At 42.3% G+C, this 22,251-nt stretch overlaps 1 protein-coding gene across 7 annotated transcripts in view; it reads left to right on the top strand.

Annotated features, from left to right (window-relative positions):
* The window catches only part of TRIP12 (thyroid hormone receptor interactor 12), a 124,697-nt gene that overhangs the window by 52,610 nt on the left and 49,836 nt on the right, over window positions 1–22,251 (top strand). For 5 of the 7 annotated variants that reach the window (XM_090054336.1, XM_090054337.1, XM_090054333.1 and 2 more), the window contains 3 exons: window positions 6,000–6,125; window positions 7,069–7,868; window positions 21,227–21,332. In XM_090054336.1, coding sequence (XP_089910462.1) covers window positions 6,000–6,125; window positions 7,069–7,868; window positions 21,227–21,332 — 1,032 coding nt within the window. The remainder of the gene's footprint in view (window positions 1–5,999; window positions 6,126–7,068; window positions 7,869–21,226; window positions 21,333–22,251) is intronic. The other 2 variants (XM_090054339.1, XM_090054338.1) reach the window with 1 other exon arrangement.

Below are 22,251 nucleotides of genomic sequence, written 5' to 3'. Positions count from 1 at the left end.
AGGGGGGAGGGAAGGAGAGTGGGGGGCAAAGTAAGGCCCCTGTGGTGAGGGAGGAGTGGGGCTGCGGCAGGGGCTGGTGCTGGTGCTGTCCAGCTGGGGCGGGGTGGGATGGCATGCAAGTCTGGGAAGGGGGTGGGGAGTGGCTCCCACTGCTGCATATACCCTGGAGGGGTGGGGGGTTGTGCACCCTGGATCTGTGTAGGGTGGGGCAGGGAGGCTTCAGCTGTGGGCTGTGCCTGGGGCGGGGCTGGGCTTGGGGCAGGTGGCTGTGGGAGAGGGGCTATGGGGAGGGGCCTTAGCCCCCCCCCCCCCTTCGGGCTGCCACTGCCTGCCCTGAGTGCAGACCCAACACCCCCCACCATGGCAGGAAGATCCCAGTGCAGCCCCAGCCTGCGGAGACAGCCCACACAGATCTGGGGTCACGTACTTGCCCTCCCCCCTCTGTCCTCCCTGTGCCTTCCAGGGGTGCACAGTGTCAGGAGCTGCCCCCTGGACAAGCTGCGGCTCTGTCTCACACCCCAGCCCCTCCCTCACATGGGGACCTTGATCTCTCCCTCCCCACTCCCCTTCCACCACAACAGACTTAGCAGCTGCACACAGCTCCCCAGGCTGATGGGCTGTGCTCCTCACTACCTACATGCTGTGCTGAGGCTGCGCGCATGCACAGACATTTATTGGCCACATCAGGCTGGTTTCTGATGCGGTCAATTTTCTTTATATCGGTGCTGATCTGATATCAGACCGATGCATCTGTGCACCTCTACTGAAAAGGTTCCTGCTCTGGGGAAACCACAGACTGTGAGCCATATGTTTCATAACTGTTCTTACCCAGAGTCACTTTTCTTATGGCCTGTTTTTCTGTCTTAACTCAAAAATTGGTGAGAGCATTTTTGTCAAGGTAACTTCTCTATATAGGATTTTGGAAACAAATTGTTAAATTGTTGAAAAGTGGGACAGCTGTATTTCAGTCAGTGTGCAAACTTTTTATTTCTTCCATGTGGTGCTCTATTTTGGTACTTTAAGGCAGGACTGTCCAACTCTGAAGTGCCTGGGGGCCATAAGCCGCCTCCACCCCAGGACAGCACCAGTCAGGGTTGTATGCTCTACAGACTGCTATAATGTAGATCACAGGCCCCTCCAGTCATATGCTTTGCTGGCATCCTGACTTTACCTTCACCTCACCAGCTGTACTATGCCACATAGGCACCAAGCTGCAGTCTGCTCCATGTACCAGTCCCCCCCAGACTGCCAGTACAGAAAGTACAAATTGGAGAAGGATGGAGGGGGAGCCTAGAGACCTTGGCAGCAGCTGAGTGGGAGCTTGGAGATCACAAATTTAACCCCTTGGGGGTTCCATGCAGCTCCCAGGCCACCGGTTAGACAGGCCTGCCTTAAGATTATTCTAAATAACTAGATCAGTTCTTATGAATATTCAGATGTTTTTAAAATGTGGGAAATCTAGACAAGTAAGGACTTATTTACAAAACAAGACCCTGTGACCCAAGGTACAAATTACATGTCATAACACAGAGATCCTTGTAACTCATAAAGATATCATTGCTGAAACTTCAATAGAACATTCATACAACTTGCACTTGATTTTGATCAATGAACAAGTTTTGCTTTGTCCAGGCTTACCTTAGAAACGCTTTGTTAGTATAGCTAATATGTGTAATGCTCTTGGTGTAGATGCATCTTCCTGGCCCCTGACCCACTATCTCTTATTTTGGTAGCCAGTGTAAACAATGCTGTAAATATAAAAATGTGTGAGAAGAAAAACAGAAAAATAATTAGCACTAATGTCAGCAAAAGGCTTTTTTCATGCTGTGGTATACAATTAAATACATATAGCAGAAATGCTTGCAAAAGTTGTTCTCCATGCTTTGGATTGTCCAGGGTAATTTTTTTTTTTCTTTTTTTTTGCTTCAGTTCTAGGGGTTTGTAAATGGGATTAGTAACTGCAAGTAAGGAATAGAAAATGCAAAATAAATACTGTCCAGTTAACAATACGTGTTTAACTAAACATATGCATTTCTGTGGAATTTATCATTAAATCATGATGAGCCTTTTTTCTAGTTGATGTAAGTTAAAAATTACATGTATTGTTTTAAAACAATCTCTTAAATTTTTGTATCTTATTCTTTCACTCCTTATTCTTTGTGTTCTAACCTTGCTGAAATTGCTTATACAGGACCAAACTCTTTGTTTGGATCTCTGAACTAAATGAATTTTAAAGATCATCTTGTTACCTTCTTGTCAGTTTAAAAAAAAAAAAAAAAAAAAAGTATTCTCATTAGAATACCAGAAAGAACACTTAAATCATGATTAATCCAGTATTAATACCAAAACACTTCTGCAAGTTGAGCAGTAATTGTCAAACCTTTAAGCCCTGCTTTAAACATGAGACTAAATGTTTACTCTAATCATTATTTGATAATCTGGGCCTTAACAGATACAGTTTTAGATCATACTAGCTTAAGTTCTATATATTTTTGTTTTGATTCTTGTGGAATTTATAGCTTCCGAAAATTTTATTACATTTGCCCTTTGGCACTCTTGGCTAAACATCACTTTGTCATACAGAAAGCACTCTTCTTAAGATTAGTTTGGAGCATGACTGGTGCATGCCCCTAGTGGCTAGGGGTGCACAGCTGTGCTGGTGGTGGCATGAGTGTGCCAGTGGGGGCAGAAGCATGGTGGTGGTGAGCGGGGAGCTCCTGCAGATGCCTCTAGCACTGTTTGGCGGTGGTGGGGGGGAGGGGTGGTGAGTGCTATCCACAGGTAGGCAACCACCCACAAGCGCTGCCAGAAGCATTGGCGGCGGCCAGAGGTGAAGAGGGACCACCTGCAGACGCCCCCTGCAGTGCCAGTGGCGGGGTGGCAAGCGGCAACCACGTGCAGGCACTGCTGACAATGTTGGCGGCACCTTTTTGCAAGGGGTGCACCACCACGTGCAGGGGGTGCACATACACCTGTATGCACCCCCTATACTTTGCCCCTGGTTTGGAGGCTCCCACAGTTCCCTTCTGTGAGATGAAATGTTTGATAGAAATTACAGCTAGGGACAGAAGTTGCACATTAACTGGTTTAAGTAGTCAGAAACTGGTTTAAACCTGTAACAGAAGTTCAGTGCACATAAACCAGTTTCAAAACGGCTGAAACTGGTGTAAGATAAACCTGGTTGAACTACCATCAGACTTAACTGATTTGGGTCAAACTGGTTTATGAAACTTCTGTCTCAGACCCCTTCCTGGTTCAAGTTAAATCGGAGCTGCTCAGCATCCCAGCATTTTGTAGCCCTGGGCTGGGCTGTGCTGTCCTGTCTGTTCCAGAGAGCAGGACTGGCCCTACCCCTCTGCTCCCTAGCTGGAGTAGTGAGGGCTGGCTCATTGGTCTCACTGGCTGGCTTACTGGCCCACCCATGGGCAAACTCCTGCTGGGGCTGGGGGCCAGGGAGGGGGTTAAACTTCCCCTCTGTCAAGTACACAGTTGCCCTGCCCCGCTTACTTAGTCCTGGCTGTGACCATGGACTACAAATCCCAGAGGCGTCTAAAAGCAGGAAGAGGAAGTGATGAGCAACTCCTGCAGAATCTTGCTGCTGTGATTCTGGACTGCGAATTCCAGAGACCTCCAGGGCAGTAGGAATAGGAAGCAAACACACAGCCCATGCTGGCTATGCATTGGAGAGCCATGCTATAGTGCCCTCTGAATTATGGCTTGAGCTACTGTAGGCATGTGGCTGCATTTCCTGAATCACAAGTACATGTCTGTTCATTTGCTTATTGGTTCAAGCAGGGTGCTAGACTAAACTGCAAAGACTGAATCAATTCAGCCTTAGGCTTTTTTTGATTGTCTATACTTAGCCCAAGTCTGTATTAAGAGCAAAAAGGGAACTCTTGTAGAATGAAAGGATAATGCCAAGTAGCTAAGGTGTTAAGCTTTTTATTAACTTACTGGAGGATGACTTTTGTGAGGTTAGCATTGTTGCATTCCTCTTTTGATATAGATGACTGAAGGAAAATACCTTCACAAGGGCAAACACTTATTTCTGAGGGAGGAATCCTTTTCTAGCAAGGAGCTATGTAAACATCTAGAGTAAGTCTATATAAGGTTCTATAATTCTGTAAATGTAATACTCCACTGATCAGTGCTACTGCAAGTTAGTCGGTGAAGTGCATGAAGGAACATGAAAAGAAATGCGGTTGTGTACCTTCCTCCCACTATTATAAAACTGAGGACAATAAATCTGCTAGTGTGTGGTTAGTTACTTTCAACAGTGTTTAATTCACAGAGATGATTCCCCTGAAAGCCATATACATGCACTCTCTTAAAGCTTAGTGAAGCCTTTTTTGGTGAAAAGTATATTTGTCAAAAATAAATTTAGGAAAGGGTTAAAAATAAAGCTACTTCCGAAAACTGGAAATAGTGTTGCTGTGAAAAGTAGAGGGAGTTAGGAGTTTAAAACACTTTTGGAGGGAGGGTGTAGGTAGGGTGTGTGTATGTGTATGTGTATACTTGCCCATGCACGTGTAGTGTGTGGGAGATTTTTTGTTTTTGTTTTTTTCTTAATTCCAAACATTTTAACATTTTAAAAAGCTAGGGTAACCTAAAATGAAGCATTTTGTTTGTCAGATATACCAAAAACATTTTTTTTAATTTCTGTTCAATTTTTATGTGAAAAATATGTATTTGAAGAGTTCTATTCAGTATTTTGCTAACCTTTCATCACCTTGCCATACCTTTGTATGCTGCACCTTCTCAGCGCTTAGGCCTGCTTGGTTAATAGCATGTGAAGATACCAATTCTTGGATGACTGATTTGGTCATGTTCCTTGAATAACTCCTACATTACTAAAAGGAAGCAAGTAATAGCTGCAAAATTGCTTGCCTTTCCTAAAGCATAGTGTGTCTTGGATACAATTCACAATGGGGTCTGTCTCCAAGTCCAAGTAATAACATTTAAGGAAAGTGAAAGTTAATACATATTTTTCATCTAGAGTACTTACTTCATTTACTAATGTGTCTGTCCTCTTAGAAGTTGTTCTTATATTATACTATTTAAGTGTTGAGGGGCTGTTAATATCTTTTTCCTGGGTTTTGCAGGTGGTAAGATTCATTTGGTGTCTATATATTGTTTGGACAAAGATTTATATTTAAGAAATATGAAGTTTTTTTAAGCTAAACTTAAATTGCTAGTAGTAAATGTTTCTTTGCCTCAAGTCAGAGCTCTCTTGTGCAGCTGAAAGTTTCTTAGAAGAACTGTTTATAGCTCATCTAGACAAAATTCTTTCCTTTCTTTGGTAACGGGTCCCCTGTCTCATTTGGCTACCTTTAGTTATATCTTTGTCTCACTAACTGTAACGTTACTAAGCAGATCCTGCTCCATTGAATTGATAGACTTGCACAAACAAATATTGCCATCCTTGACTTTCTACAGGCTCGAGAAACACTTATTTTCCCCTTCTAAGTATGAATGTCCAGTTCAGTAAAACTGAATGGCAAAGAGGTGAACTTGTAAGCATCATAGGCTGGATTAACTCCTGATATTTGGAAATGTTTAAGGCTGTTAGGTATGTGTCCCTTAAAAAGGGAAGAAGGGACAGAATGTGGACAAGTGACATAATTCTGTGCCTTACATATTGGTATTGGGTTTTTAAATTATTAACTCCAATGATTGAAGATTCAACATGATTGCACTCCAGAATAAATTTGAAGTTATCTGCACAGTTAACTATTGATTTGAGACTCATTCATTGTCTGATTTATTAAAGATGTCTAAATACTGGCTTGGTTATGAATCACTACCCAATGTAATTGTTTTGTAAACCATTACAATAAGCTTATCTTTCTGAAGTGTTGTCTTAACTGTTAAGTTTGATGTGAAAGTTTTTGAAGTAATATCAGATAAAGTATACAAACAAACAAAAAGCCCTCCACCTACAGGCTTGTATCTGCATCTCAGACTCCTGATAGCTTTCTGTTTTGACTTTCTGCTGACAGGTCACATTTAGGGCAGGCAAAACATAAGGCACATAGCCCTCCTGAGAATAGAAAGTCTATTTCAAAGGCACCCAAAGTGCAGTCTAATACTACTTCTGAGCAGTCCAAGGGACACTTTCCTAAAAGGTAACTGTGCTTCATATTCATATCTTAACAAGTGTAATTTCCACTTAAAGTCTTTATAGTACTTTTAATACCAGGTTGCTATAAAATGTCTGACTACTAGTTTTACTAGTGTTCAGCTAATATATTTTGGTATCTGACATGTTCATGTGTCATGCTTTTAAACATCACACATTGGAAGCATTTCATTAGTGATGAGGTAGAAACAAATTTTGCATAACTAGTCTTGGATTACATGGTGGAACCTTCACTTCTATTAGGCAAGAGAAATCTCCCCAGCAATTTTGAGCTGAGTTTTATATATACATGTAACCAAACCAGAAATGATTGGCTTGTTTTCAGGTTTGTAACCTTGGTGACATCTTACTTGCTGTTTCTGTCCTGCCTCTTAAACCAAACTAGAACATACTTTCAATCCTATTTTGGCTTGACTAATTACCTTTATTTCATTAATAACATTTTTATAAAAGATTTTTTGTAACTGAAATCCAGTTGTGACTAGTTATGCTTTACTGAATATTCTTTGCTTTTTCTGCACCTGTATTCTGAAATACATATGCCAGTTTAATGATTTAAGATTAGGTTGTTGCCAGTTCACCAGGTTATGAAACAAAATGGAAAATTTTGTGATTATTTGGGATTAAAAATCTCATAACATCCTTCAAAATGTCACACCTGACAGTGTCCTATCCTTTTTATTTTGCATCTTTATTTTAATTCTTTCATGCTAGCAAAGTTTATGTTGATATCTGCAGCTAACTTTTTTGATCATCATGTTTTTGTGTTCTTTTTCTTGTTTGTAAGCATATTAAATGACAAGAATTAGTTTTATTTGTATAGTTTGTGAATGCCAGTAATTTCTCTGTTATTCCTTAAAAAATTGTTATAATAAATGTGAAGCTTTTCTTTTTTATTGTATTAATGCTGTTCTCCTTACCTCCTGCAGAGGCTGTAGTTCATCTACTGTTATAATACCACAACAAGACGACCCAGACAGAGTTAATACTTCAGAAAGACAAAAAACGGGGCAGGTGCCTAAGAAAGACAATTCTCGAGGAGTGAAACGCAGTGCTAGTCCAGATTACAGCAGGACCAATTCACCTAGCTCTGCTAAAAAACCCAAAGCACTTCAGCACGCTGAAACTTCCTCAGAAACAAACAAGCCACATTCTAAATCTAAGAAAAGACACTTAGACCAAGAACAACAGTTGAAGTCTGCACAATTGCCATCAACGAGCAAGGCTCACACCAGAAAGGGTGGAGCTACTGGTAGCTCCCGAAGTCAGAAAAGGAAAAGGACAGAAAATTCATCTTGTATAAAGAGTGGTTCAGCAGTTGAATCAACTGGCGTTGAAGAGAGGTCAGCAAAACCCACCAAGCTGGCTTCAAAATCAGTGACCTCAGCCAAAGCTGGGTGTAGCACCATCACTGATTCTTCCTCTTCAGCTTCTACATCCTCCTCTTCTTCTGCTGTTGGCTCTACTTCTACTGTACCTCAGGGTGCTAGAGTGAAACAAGGAAAAGACCAGAGCAAGGCCAGGCGTTCCCGTTCTGCATCCAGTCCCAGTCCCCGAAGGAGCAGCAGAGATAAAGAACAGAGTAAAGCGGGTGGCTCATCAAAGTTTGATTGGGCTGCTCGCTTCAGCCCCAAAGTTAGCCTGCCTAAAACAAAACTGTCTCTACCAGGCTCTTCGAAGTCAGAAACAGCAAAACCTGGACCATCAGGATTACAGGCTAAACTAGCTAGTAAGTTAACAAGAAACGTTTTACTTGTTTTTTGTTCAGGTTAGAATGTGTTTTTTGTTTGTTTCTTGTTGTCAAAGTGTAGCCTTCTAGGTTTTGTTCTAGAGTATAGCCTGAGAATAACTTTTCAAAATGCTACCTAGTAATATTGAGAGTATATCCAGGCAAACAAATTTGTGTATAGTTAAGCGATTGCCTTAATCTTTAAGGCTAACTACAGACAGTCTGAAAGCACAGGCTGAATCAGTTCAACCTTTGCAGGTTATTCTGAGCTGCATAGAGTGAACTGATTAAGCATGTGAAGAAACACTCGCTTCTGATTCGGGAAATGCAGCCACATGCCTACGTTGCTACAGGCCAGAGGTTGGGGGGTGCTAGAGCTCACCTCCCTGCTCTGCTGGAGCAAATGGATTGGGTCAAGGCTAGCCGACTCACCCTTCAGGATGGGGAGGGGTGGGTTGCAGTGGAGGTGCAAAGCATCCTGGGGTGCTGGGTGACTGTGAGTTAACTTGAATCTGGCAGGGAGCTGGGACAGAAATTCAATCAACTGATTTAACTTGAATCAGTGAAGTCTGATGATATAAATGTGAATGGAATATAGTAAACCAGTTTGAGCCATTTTGAAAGCAATTTAGGTACACTGAACTTATATGAACTGGCTTATGTAATTTCTGTCTCTAGCCTAAAGGAGATCAAAAGCCTGTCTAGTTTGTTGCATGGTGCAGACATGCATCTGCTTCCATGGGGAACAAGATTTTTTTAAGAACTGCTATTACTAGAATGACTGTGACTCTGAGGGGGTATTGAACATAAACTTCACTGGAGTTTGTAGAAGGAGGCTGCTGACTTGATCCTGAAATTTTGTCAGTCTTCCATGGGGGTGGGTGATTTTAAAGCAATGTGCAAAACTACTGGCAAACTTGCATAAACAGAAAGGGTACACAGTAGGGGTGTGCAAAGCTGTCAGTATTCAGTATGGTATTCAATTCAGATTTGGCCTGATTTTGGATCACTGTCCTGATTTTGATTTGGCCAAATGTGACTCTGAAGGAGAATTGGCAATTTGGCCATAGACATAGCTTGTTTGTTTTGTTTTTCCCCTATGTACCTTGAGGTACCAGGCACGGCTTGTGATTGCTGAGATGGTAGGGCGGATGGGAGCATCCCACAGGAGCGCAGGGGGGTTCCCCGTGTGCTTGGTGGTGGACCGGGAGTACTTCCGGTCCAATTCCGGGTCCACCGCCAAGTGCCTGGAGAACCCCCCAGCACCTCTCCAGCTCAGTGATCAGCTGCAGGGAGACCCCGGGGCTGCCCCAGACCCAGGAGGCACCAGTTGCTGAGCTGGGGGGCCCCCCATGTGCTCCGCAGTGGACCCAGAAGTGGACTGGATGTACTTCTGGTCCGCTTCCAAGTCTGCTGCCAAGTGTGTGGGGGACCCTCTGCCCTCCCATGGGATGCTTCATCCACCCCACTATCTCAGTGTTCGCGAGCCACGCCTGGTACCTCAAGGTATGTAGAAAAAAAACGTACAAAGTTGCGTCTGAGTGAATCGTTGAATCTCTCTCCAAATCTAATTTGGAGGCTTCTGATTTGATTCGTAGAGATTTATGGGTCTCCTGATTTTTCGATTCGGATTTGGAGATTTGGCTGCTGAATCTCTCCTCTGAATTGAATCGGCGATCAAAGCTTTGAACAACCCTAGTACACAGCATTGTTACTGTTACATTCACTTAAAGCGTGGGGTTTTATCATTTGGCTCCACGGAAATGGGACACAATCAGACGTTTGCATATTCTGTACATAATGTTATGTTTTGGGTTTGGTATTTTTTTCTCATGAAATTTTCAAGGCAAAGTACAAAAACCTAAAAGGAAAAAATGAAAGAAAACAGACAGCCTTACTGAATGGTGATGTTATTGACTTTATAGCATAGGCAAGTATTTGGTCTTAGGAAGCAAGGGTGAAATTCCTGCCTGTGAAGCACAGATTTCTTGTGACTTTAAGTAACTTACTTTTCTAACCTACAACATACACATATAGAATAGAATCATAGTAATTTTCCTAGGGATTTGGAGCAGGCAAATTCAATAGTATGAGATGCTTTGATAGTAGGTTCCATGTAAGAAGCTAGACAGATTGCGTGAAGTCATCAAGAAGGATGCACTACTGCCATTTTCTTTGACTGTACAGTTCCAGAACAGTGACAAGAACAGGGAAGTTGGAGAACAAACAGAGTAGAAAAATGTAATTTCACATCCCAAATTTGTTCTCCGAGCTTCTTCCCTTGCTTAGGCTGTCGTTGAGAGTCCTAAACCGGCAGAATACTAGAAATACGGCTCTTGTCCTTTAGGTACTCAATTTTGTTTACTGCAGTTCAGCAGTTTCTTGTTGTCTCTTCTGCTGTGATTGGAAGGCTTGAAACATGCTCTTCTACCTTCATGAACGAGTACTGGCTTAGTGGAGCTTACTATGTTTTGAACAAACCTTACACCATAATTAGTATGGGTATTTATGCTTCCTCAGAATGAACTGTGGAAGTCTTCCAGTGTATGTCTTTGAACACATTCCAGTTGTTTGGCTGTAGTACACTTATTGTGTATGCTGCCTCTCCTGTTCCTTCATCAGCCAGTGACCTCCAGCAGGAACAGACTACTGGGCCTTTTGTGCACTAACAAAATACAAACTTAATATTTCTACACACACAAGTGGAAGTCAGATTTTGATGATGAGCATATTTTTTTTTACTATACTCAGAGCAGGGTTAGATGCATTTAAAAAGTTTTAAGTCACAGAGGACACTTGTGGTGAATTATAGGTTTTGGTTCTCCTGGGGTAAAACTGTCCAAGCAGTTATTTTTCTGGACTGAAAATATTGGAGTTTGCAACTAGTATGGTGCATCACTAATGCACAGCTACCTATTATTGGTCTAAAAGATACATTCACCAGTTGCTTGGTAGCCCACATTAAAGTGAGCAAGCACAACACAAGAGAAAACATTTCATGCGTATCTTTTATATTACTAAAAATGAAACTAGGAGATTGATTAGTAACAAAGAGAACAAGATAGGTTTGTAAAGAGCCTCTTCTAATTTTTGGAGCTGTTTCATTTAGGTCACAATTTTGATTCTGATGCAGTTCCTTCTTCAAAATCACTGATTTGGCATGCAAATAAGGAGATGTCAGTTAAACTAGAATCTTCCTACCTTAAGAAGAAACCCACAGCTCTTTCTTTTTTTTAATTCTATAAGGTGCCCTTGAGTCTGAGCCAGACAGCATTTTTGCTTAAACTTACAATTAACTTATTTTGTAACAACTCACAGCTTGCATCTTTTATAATATCATAACTTGTAGACCTGTGAAACAGGCTTCCATGATAGCTCTCTCTTACAGGAAGTGATACCAAGTAAACTTTCTGAAGATGAATAACAAAATAATTCCTTTGAAAGTCTTACTGCACATCTTGCAGTATGACTAATACTCTCCTTTCATCCTTCTATCTCCAGTCATGGGATGTCATAATTTAACCTCTACTAGAAGTTGGCTGTGCCAACTGGAATTTCAGCTTTTATTTTGCATATTATGACTTCCATTTATTAAAACCTGTTTAAGAGACTACGATCTTGAAACATTGCAACTTGTTATTGTTAGAGAAGAATAACTCTGTCAAATATTGTATACAATAGTTCAATACCAAGTCGTGAGTGAGATGGGAGGAAAACCCAGGGTTTTACCCTATACAGTTTGGCAGCCCAATATGTAGGAAGCTATGGGAATATTGGTAAGAATAATTTAGGAAGACTTCAAATAGTGGATTTGAAAGGAAAAGGAGAAAGGGCCAGCTGGTCATAACAGAAGGTGGGGGTGGAGGTGTGATGCAGAGGGCGGGGAGAGGAACAACTTATAAAGGACTGTGGAGAGGGTGCATAGATGAAAGAGGTGCATGAGGATAGAGTTGTGGTAAGTATAGGAATTTGGTACTGGAAGAATAAATATGCAAAGAGATTTGAAAAACTGTGCATCATGCTTGGAGCAGTAGAAGGGGAAGACTTGCTTTGCCAGCATTACTTGCTACAAAATGATACTTCCTATCTATAGAAAACTTAAAACTTTTTATTTTTATTTTTACTGGAAAGTGCTTATTGAAATAGTCCACATTTGATATGACCTGGTCCTTGTTGTTTTACTGAACTTATTCCATAGAAATGCATATTTTAAAGAAAACTTGTTCAATCGTAGAGATTCGCAGAAGTTTAGAGCTGGAAGGGACCTTGTGAGATCAGGATCATTCAAATTCAGTGAGAGCAGGGTCTAGTTATTGTTCTGTGCTTCTAAAAATCCCATCCTGAATGTTCAGGTCAGGTTCAGATTAACAAGGTAAAAAGCAAACAGCACCATACTACAACAACAAGAACAACAGTAACAACAAAAGTGCCTCGCTGGGTTACACCAGTGGTCCATCTAGCCCAGTATGCCGTCTCTTATAGTGGCAATAATAAATGCTTTAGACGGAGAACACTGGTACTGCAGGACACAGCGGGGCTGCATGGGGCAGCTCTTTGCTGCTGCACTGTAAGCCCTTTGCTGGCCTGGCGAGGCACCCCCTGCCCATGCTGCAGCAACAGGGGCAATAGCACGGGATTGTGCCCCTCACTGCTGCTGTGCGTACAGGGGATGTCACCAGGGCCAAGTGGAGCTTGCAGTGGCAGGCACCTTTCCCCATGGCTTCGTTCTGCCCTGCAGCGCTGGGTTGTACCTGCTGGGCTGTGGAGGCTCTGGGAGAGGGCAGCAGGATGAGAGCCCACAGTGGGCAGCCTACACCCACTCCTGCCTCTTGCACAGATTTGGTTCCCCCCTGTTCCCTGTGTGCACAGTAGCAGGGAACCACCTTCTTCCCCAGTCTGCAGCAGGTAGGTAGCAGTGTGGGGAGCTGGGTTTTGCAGCAGCCTCTGTGGACCCAGGTCATTGGACCCATAGCCCTGGCAGCTGGGAGCCCCCTCCTGCAAAGCTGGGTGTGAGAGGCACCAGCAGGGTTGGAGGGTTGTGGGGGGTGAGGGGCACAAACGGCCTGGGGGAGGGGGAAAATGCATATACCCTTCCAGATGAGTGAAGTGCAGTTTTAATGCAGAAATAAGCGTCCCAGGTATCAACATTTTGGAAACACTGATCCCTATCCATCATCGGTTTAGGGATGTTAGAGGATATATTTCATATTCCTGTCTCTTCTGTTTAGTAGCTATTTATAGATCCATAATCCATTAATTTCTCTACTTTCTTTTTGAACCTTATTGGGCTATCTGCCTCTGACCTCCAGTGGCAATGAATTCCACAGGTTGACTGTGCAGTGTCTTTTTTTCTTTTTTTCCAAAAAGTACTTCCTATTGTTTGGTTTTTTAAACCCATCTCCTGTTAATTTCAGTGAGTGCCCCCTAGGGTTGGCAAGCTGGTAAATTGCCCAGTCAAATAATGAAAATTGGCTAGTTATTATTTGACCTCAGTCAAATGCTCCAAGTGAAGAAATGCTTTTGTATAAGTACAGGCATACCTCGGAGATATTGCGGGTTCGGTTCCAGACCACCGCAATAAAGCGAATATCGCAATAAAGCGAGTCGCACAAATTTTTTGATTTCTCAGTGCATATAAAAGTTATGTTTACACTATACTGTAGTCTATTAAGTGTGCAATAGCATATGTCTAAAAAAAAAAAATGTATATACCTTAATTAAAAAATACTTTATTACTAAAAAATGCTAACCATCATCTGGGCCTTCAGCGAGTCATAATCTTTTTGCTGGTGGAGGGTCTCGCCTCTGTTGATGGCTGCTGACTGATAAGGGTGGTGGTTGCTGAAGGTTGGCATGGCTATGGCAATTTCTTAAAATAAGACAACAATGAAGTTTGCCGCATCGATTGCCTCTTCCTTTCACGAAAGATTTCTCTGTAGCATGCGATGCTGTTTGATAGCATTTTACCCACAGTAGAACTTCTTTCAAAATTGGAGTTTTGAAATATTGTGAGAATTACCAAAATGTGACACAGACACGAAGTGAGCAAATGCTGTTGGAAAAATGGCGCCGATAGACTTGCTCGACGCAGGGTTGCCACAAACCTTCAATTTGTAAAAAAACCGCAATATTTGCGAAGCGCAATAAAAGGAGGTATGCCTGTAGTGGTCTGCGTCCCCACATTTTTTTTTTTTTTAAATTGCATAATGGTGTTATATGTTTAGCTGGGGTAGGAGTTTAAGGGCTCTTTAATTCTGTAGGACCTTCCCCTGCTGCTCTCGAGTTTTTTCTGACCTCATTTTGCCTTCTCCTTTCCCCCCACCCCTCTGTCTGCCTCCCTTAAGCTGTGTGGAGCTGCTGTGTTGAAGGAAGAACCAAAATCAGCAATATAGAAAAGTTTATCCTACTAGCTATCTGTTGTGATTTGCCGACATCTCCAAATGCAAACAGCAAGATGCTTGAAGTGAAGGCAGTAGGCCAGCTTAATTCCACCTAACTGCATTTTATTTCTGTTTTAATTTTTTTTTTTTTTTTGTAACTGTTTGGCCTGACTCCCAGGGTCAGGATAAAAGCAGGGAAAAGAACTGTTCAGTCTTGTGTGTCATTCACATTAATACTTCATTAACTTATTTTAATAGTTACAAACATTCATTACACTTTTTTTAGAATTTGGTGTCATTGTTCCACAATAATAGTTAACTATCTTGGGTTTGTTTGTTTTTTTTGGTAAGTAGGATAAGTATCTAACCTACTGAAGATTTAATTGTTCTCTTTACTGTTCTAATAAATGAATATTTAAAATATTTAACCATTATTTGATGCTATTTGGCCGGACAAGTTTTTGACTGGTTACATACCCAATCCTACCCTCTAGTTCTTATATTCTGGGACTGTGGTGAATACCAGTTTTCTATTTACTTTGTCTAGACCCTTCGTGATTTCATAGACCAGCCATGTTCTGCTGCCGCCCCCGCTTCCCTACTCTGCTTCCTCCCCTTCTTCTTTCCAAACTGAGGAGTGCTAGGTCTTTGGTTCTGCCCTGGTACAGCAGCTGCTCCATACCCCGATCACCTTGGTTGCCTTTCTCTTTACCTTTTTTAATTTTTCTACCTCCTTTTTGAGATGCAGAACCCAGAACTGCATGCAGTATTCAAGATGTGGGGGCACCATAAAGATATGTAATAGCATTATGATGATTTCCATGTCATTCCATTCTTAATAATGTCCACCTCTTTTATTTGGATTTTTTGCTTGCTGTTGCCCACTGAGTTGATGCTTTTAGAGAACTATCTATAATGACTCCAGGGTTTCTTTTCTGTTATGTCAAAATGTTTAGCATGAGTTGACTGGCTTTTTTTTTTTTCCACCTTGATTCAGTTGGACTTACTGTGGGTTTGACAGTGTCCTTTAATATCTTATGTGGACTTGTGAAAAGTCAATTTACATCTTAAGTTTTTTAAAAGAATAACCTCTTCCCTTCTACTCTTTATTCAAGGTTGTGGAACAAAACCTTGTTTAATACAGATATAGTGATTCCAAAGTGTGTATCTGGGAAAGAATAGAGCAGCATAGTTAAATTTCCAGGTTATAGATCGTTGACATGAAAAATATTAGTCTGTGGTGGAGCTGTAATAGGGTATGGCAGGATAGATTGTACCTCATTCAAAATGTATGACACGATGTTTAATTTGTGTGAAGCATCATGAAACAATTTTAATGTAATATAAAGAAAATTGCATCAAGCTACCATATTTACTTGAATCCAAGAAGATGTTTTCCTTGTCAGATAACTTTGTGGAGGGGAGAGGAGTGGGGAAGAGCCTCGTCTTTAGAGTACTGGCCTGCTGCAGGCAGTGGTTCAGCTCCGGCTGACCCTGGCTGGGATGGCTTGTATAGTGGGGGAAAGGGCTTGTGATGGAGAGACCATGTGGCAGGGGTGGGGGCCTCCTGAGGGACCCCCATGAAGATGGTGGGCAGAGCATGGGGGAGACCCAGCAGCCTGTTGCCCCCTCCCCTCCCCCCCCTTTTGGCTCATGTCCTGGGCCTGGCCTGGGTCCAGACCTGCCACTGCTGTTTTTGCCTGACCAGGACTGCCACTACTGTCTCCTCTAGAGCTGGAGCCAGAGGTACCCCAAAGTTAAATGGAGGGGTGGGGGAGGCAGCAGGGGGACAGGCATGGGGGTAAAAAGGTGAGAGGGCATGGTGGGGGAGTGGCAAGTAGGCAAGCAAGAGGCTGTTGGTGCGGGGGATGAGTTTAAGACTAACTTCCAACAATTGTATTCTATATATAAAAGCTAATAATATAGAATTAGGTTTAAATGATATAAAATTTTCCATGTACAATCTAAATATTGCATTTGAAATCATTGAAATTTATCCGAATACAGGATGAAGACGTGATTTATTTTATTTATTTATTTTTTAAAGTATGTATTGTGCGTGTATCTATATAGGCATGATTTAAGTGACTCTTTTATGTATGTATGTATGTAAATTAATATAGACTAGATGCAATACATTTTCCAGCCAAAGGCATGTATTCAAAAAGAAAAAAAATTGGAGAAACTACAAGAAAAGTCCCTAGCATCGTGGAACCAAAGTAGCATGGTCTCTTAATGTGCTTTTCTTGACTTCCTTTACCTAACTCCATCTTAAAAGTAAAAATTATTGGTATTACCTGGAGAGTTCTGAAGTGGGTAAATGAAACTAAGCAATCCTAGCTCACCTAAATCAAGTCAATCCCAATTTAAATTGCTGGTTCTGCAATTCATAAGAGCCAGAACGTAGGCCTACCAAATAGAATTTGTCTGTGGCCGGTGCCATTTTATAGCTTGCTTATTTTTTCTCTCTCTCTCTCGTTTATAAAGAAAATCTTTAGTTTTGAAATGACAACTAGTACGTGAAGGTATAAAGCAACCTAAATGCTAAAGAAAGATAGCACTATATTCTTTGCAGCAATATAGTCAGTATACTGTATTGGATAATACAAAAATGAATACATTTTATTATCCAAAATATTAACTAAGGCAGTTTTAAGGAATTTTAGAATCACTTGGACAATTAATCCAGAAACCATATCTAAAGTTGTACACACATCTAGCATGGAGACAGGCCACATATAAAGATGTGTACCTTGGTGCAGCTAAGTGGCTTATTTAGATCTGGGACAAAAAGCTTAAATAGGGTTTCAAGAAATTATACTAACAGTGAGGCTTATTGTTAAGTTATGACTATTATAGGGGAAAGTGTTTCATGGGTTTTTTTGGAATATGCAAAAAGTGTGTGTATGTGTAATGTTTAATAACCACAGTGAGGAACCTGAGCTTGCTGTAGCTACTTTAAAAATAAACTTTTTACTTGTGAAAGGCTCATATTATACTAATTTTGTCTTTTTCCACTGGGCAAGCAGTTTCCTGTTTTGAATAGAGTTAATTTGTCTGTTCTTGTTTTAGCAGGTCTCACTAAGGTAATATCATGCCAAAAATCTTTCACATAGTGTCACTGATATTAGAATAGCTCTGGGAAAAGTGTTCAGTAGCTGTAGAGCCAGACTGAAATGTATTTAATTAACTATATATGTAGCTAACAACTGTTCTCTCCCTGACCGTTTTTATAAAACAATGACTGGAGCTTTGCCTTCTGTAAATTTTTTTAATGTTAAACTTTGCGTTAAAATGACGTCATATTTCTGTATGCATTAAGGAAAGCATTGTGGTTGAGTCAAAATGCTGATCTGTAATATGTTATGGGATCAAATACAGCTCTCTGATTTTTGACTTTTCTTAATCTAGCTTTTCAGTTATTTGAACTTTTTTGTAGGTTTTCTTTTTACCTAGTGCCCTGAATCTGACACTTGCTGTCCTTGTGCACTGGCATAAGATTATATTTAAAAAAAAAAATGCATCAAAAAAAGTATCCTTGATCAGCCAATTTTTATTTTCTTGTAGTTTGTTTTGACAATCCCCTATTCCTGTTAAAATTGGTACAGTCTGATGGTGTATTTATGTGAAACTATGTATGAAACCATTTCCCTTGTAAATTGAAGTTTTTGTTTATTTTTTCACAGCCAGAGGGAGCAATGATCAAACTCTTCTATAGTTCTGTCAATAATTGTGATGCATATGCACATATAACTTAAAAAAAAAAAAAAGGAAAAAATCAAACTGCATTGCGAAGTCCATTTAAGAAACCAAATGGAAAAAAAATTAAAGCACTTGAATGCACTTCTCCCCACTTCTTTTTAAAAAACTTACTATAAACAATTGTGTTCTAAGTAAGTGACAGGTTATGCTTCACTTTTTTGCTGTTTTATGTTATATAAGTAAGAAATTAGACTGCTTCATGCTTTACTGAAGAGATCAGTTTGGAAATAGAACTTTTTTTCTGAGAGTCATTCTTCTACAGATTAATAACATTAAGGCTGCATACAGCTGTCTATTTCTATCAGAAGAAATATTTTCTGGTAGAAGTATAGCCTTGCAGCTGGCCTGTACAAATGTTTCTTCAGCTCCACGTCTGGAGAGCTTCATAGGCAGTTTCTTCCGTCAGGAGGCAATAGCGCAGTATTTTTCAACCTTTTTTGTACCAGGACCCATTTGTAACCATCGCTGGCCCGTCTCAACCCAGTAAATAGTTTAAATAGAAAACACACAAGTATTTTGGCTCCAAAATACTTAATCCACACTACAACTTAAACCAATTCAACGGTCTTCATTTTAAAGAGCACCCACATCAAAAGGAAGACAGATTCCTAGATGTAGGGTCAGAAGGGACCTTGCAGATCTTCTAGTCTGGCACCCTGTCCTGGGCAGGAGAGAGAACTGGGCTCCAATGACCCAAGCTAGGTAGGCATGAAGCCTCCTCTTAAAGACACCCGGGGTAGGAGCCAGCACCACTTCCCTTGGAAGTTGGTTCCAGATCCTAGCTGCCCTGTCTGTGAAGTAGTGCCTTCTAATGTCCAGCCTGAACCTACTCAAACAACTTATGGCTGTTATTCCTTGTTACATTGGGAGGTGCTCAGGGAAACAAGGTCTCTCCCATTCTCCGCTGGTCCCCCCCCCAGTAAGTTTATTGTTTTTTGTATAGATGGTTGATTGGCAATATAAACATGTGGCCCTCCATTATTCCTAAGTGACATTCATTATGGAAGTTGCACAGTGCAGTTTGCTGGTGCCACTCACTCCCAACTTGCAGCCCCCTGGCCCTGCCAGTGCCTCTCAGCCCTAGCCCCACAGTGAGAGTGCGTGGGGGTGGGGGAGGAGTCTTTGTGCCCACAGTGGGCACAGGGCTGCAGTTTAACCAGAGTACCATGGACAGGAGCTGCTTCCTTGGCCCAGCAGGTAGGACCTGGAGCAGGGTGTTGAGATTTATTGCAGCCACCTTCAATGGGACCCCCGCGCCATCAGCAGCACAAGGAGTAGCAGATGGGGGGGGCCCACACTGCCTTTACCTCCTTCCGCTGCCAGCTGCTCATGCACCAGGCAGTGGCTCTATCCTATCACCATGGCTGTTCCCCCTCAGGCTGCCCACACTGCCCCCTCAAGGGTTAAGTCACAGCCTAAGGGGAGTGTTGCCAATGGCAGCCAAGCCATGACAGCAGGGTAGAGGGGCAGCCTGAGCCAAGTAGCTGGTGGTGGAAAATGAGGGCAGTGCAGCCCCTGTTTCTATTACTACTTGTGCTGCTGGGGGCCTGGTGCAAGTCTCACCGGGGTCCTGCCCGCTGGACTACAGAAGCAACTCCTACTTGTGCCAGTCCTGCCAGGCTGCAGCCCCATGCCTGCTGTGGGCCCATAAATATGGGGAGCGGGGCATGTGTTCCCTGTGCCCCCTTGCTGCTCTGATGTTGTCTGTGCCCCTCTCCTGCCCCATAGACTTAACTGTGGGGAGCTGCTCTCCATGCTGCCTGGCTGCCGCATGCATTTGTGCATGTGGAGTCCTTTTCCTGATCACCTTCTCCCTCCAACCCCCCAGCCAAAAGCAGCCCCTTGCAGGTTTGAGCTGTGCCAGCCTACAAGGGGAAACCAATGGTTTCCTACTATTTTTTCCTTTTAAAGAAGAAAATCTTTGAATTCTTAAAAAAATGTTTTTCCATGGTTGTTCGTGACCCTCATACATTCTTGAGACTCACTTTTGGGATGTATCCCATGCGTTGAGAGACCCATGGGTCTCTGCACTAGGGGCCTACTTCTTGGGTCCTCCCCACCATTGCCCTTAAGGGGAGTCTATTGACAGCCTTGCCTGCCTGGGAAGTGGGGAGGCTGTCAGGTGGCAGGTGAAAACTTCAGAAAAGCAGCAACTGTTACAGACTGCTGGGGAGCATTGTGACCTGGGAGATCATCTGTCTTCCCCTCTATACACATGTGCACATGCGCTCCCACATGCACACCCCTGCCAGTCAGCTGATTTGGTAGGAGGGGTACCATTCTCGAGTGATGGGGATCTTTGCAGTTTTCTGTGCAGGAAAATAGCCCCGCTGCTTGCATTCCTGAGCTGACAGGGGTGGGGAGGCACTCAGCCCCCATGGCAAGACTCCAGGAGCCTTGCTGCAGAGTCATGGCAACCTGCCTCGCCTTGTGATGCTGAGCTCACCCAGAGCAGTGCGAGGTGATACGGGGCATTTTGCTCCCAAACTGTGCTGCAGCAGCACAACAGTCTGCCCTACTCAGCTGACTCAGTAGAGTAAATGGTGGTGATTTGCAAAGCTAGCAGAAACGGGAATGAGGCCTGTATAGGCTTTCCTCAAACCAGATTACTGGGCCCTCCGGCTTTTAAATTGTCACCTCCATTGCTCAGTTGAGCAGTTGGGGGAGTTAAACAGAAGCCAGCATAGCTGAGAGCTGACAGCCAGGTTTGAGTTGGCTGCTCGGTTGCTGTCCTCACCTCTGAGCTGAGCAACAGGTGAGGGTGAAGGGGAAAGGTGGGGTTGAGAGCATAGGGAAGAGAAGAGGCTGTGCTTGGCTCAGGAGTCAGAGTGTGTGTGTGTGTGTGTGTGTGTGTGTGTGTGTACGTACATAGGACATGCTACAAAGCCCAATAACACAAGATCAACTGGTGTAGGAAAGGCACACCAGCAGTTCGTCACTCTGTGTTTTATATAGAATGCTACCTAGTAACTTGGGCCAGGTGTCTAACTAATGGGTCTTTCAGGACTTGTATTTTACCACACTGCTTATGTGCTGCTGTAAACCATTGAAGCTTTACCTTATTAAACACCAGTCTTACTACAGCACTTTGAGTGCAAAAGTTGAATTAAGAGCACTTCTGGTGTCCTTTCTCTGGAATATTTCCCTATTGAACTACCTGCCTGTGTACTTAAAGGTGAAAGATCTTTACCCTAATGTTGTGCATTATATATGTAGGTTTAAGAAAATCTACAAAGAAGCGCAGTGAGTCACCACCTGCTGAGCTCCCCAGTTTGCGGCGGAGCACACGGCAAAAGACCACGGGCTCCTGTGCTAGCACCAGGTAAAACTTTGCGTTCAAGATCATGATTTGTGAATATACTGTTACTGCAACTGATCAGAAAGTTTGTTCCCCTTACCTGATAGAAAGCTCTTGTGCAAAAAAGGACTGAGATTCAAAGGCCCATCAAGTCATGATGATAAATACTGGGATAGTGGGAACATGGGGAATTTAGCTTCATCCAAAGATGCTGTATATCGCCAACTAGTAGATGGGGAAGTACCACCAAATAATAAGTAAGTTCATATTTTCTGGTCTCTGATCCAGGGGATATTTATGTAGGATATTTTTTTTTCAGTTTGCCCATGGTTCAGTCTCCCCTTGCTTGGAAACTACTGGTGTACAGTTGCTGCTGCAAGTCAGCTTGCTTGGAAGGAGAGAAGAGCTTATGTGCTAGAAGTAGCTGTTTGGGCCTTTATAGTAGCTAATTACCACTTGATTATTTTTTTTTAAATATTCAGATGATTATAACTTCTAGGAGGAAAGGAGGCCCTCTTACCTTTTTTCTTAAGAAGCTTTTGTTAGCAGTTTACTTAGTAACAATTCTTGTAGTTTATGTTAAAGTTTCTGTAGTCCCTGAATATTAGTTCAGTATTACAAATTTCAAAGTATGGTTACAGCATAAACTTCAAAATAAGAAGGCCTGAATCTTGGGACCAACTACTAACATCCACAAAATATACTCGCCTCTATTTTCCTTAAAGTCTTAAGTGTATACAGAAAGCATTGGGTGATGGATCACTGACTGACCTGCAGCTAAGACAAAATTGGTGAACATCAGGTTTGTACAGGATGAAACCAGATATGATTTACAGCCTGGAACAGTAGGTTGATAATGTGGGGTGCTGGGATAGAAGAGGTCAAATTAAAATTGGTTCTCCTGAAGTTAGGGAGTGCAGCAAGGAAATGTGTGGACGAAGTT

This window comes from Crocodylus siamensis, chromosome 6 (genome assembly GCF_052110815.1).
Source record: "Crocodylus siamensis isolate JL-2025a chromosome 6, ASM5211081v1, whole genome shotgun sequence".
In the NCBI taxonomy this organism is placed as follows: domain Eukaryota; kingdom Metazoa; phylum Chordata; order Crocodylia; family Crocodylidae; genus Crocodylus; species Crocodylus siamensis.
This window is presented reverse-complemented; position numbering and strand designations above follow the sequence as displayed.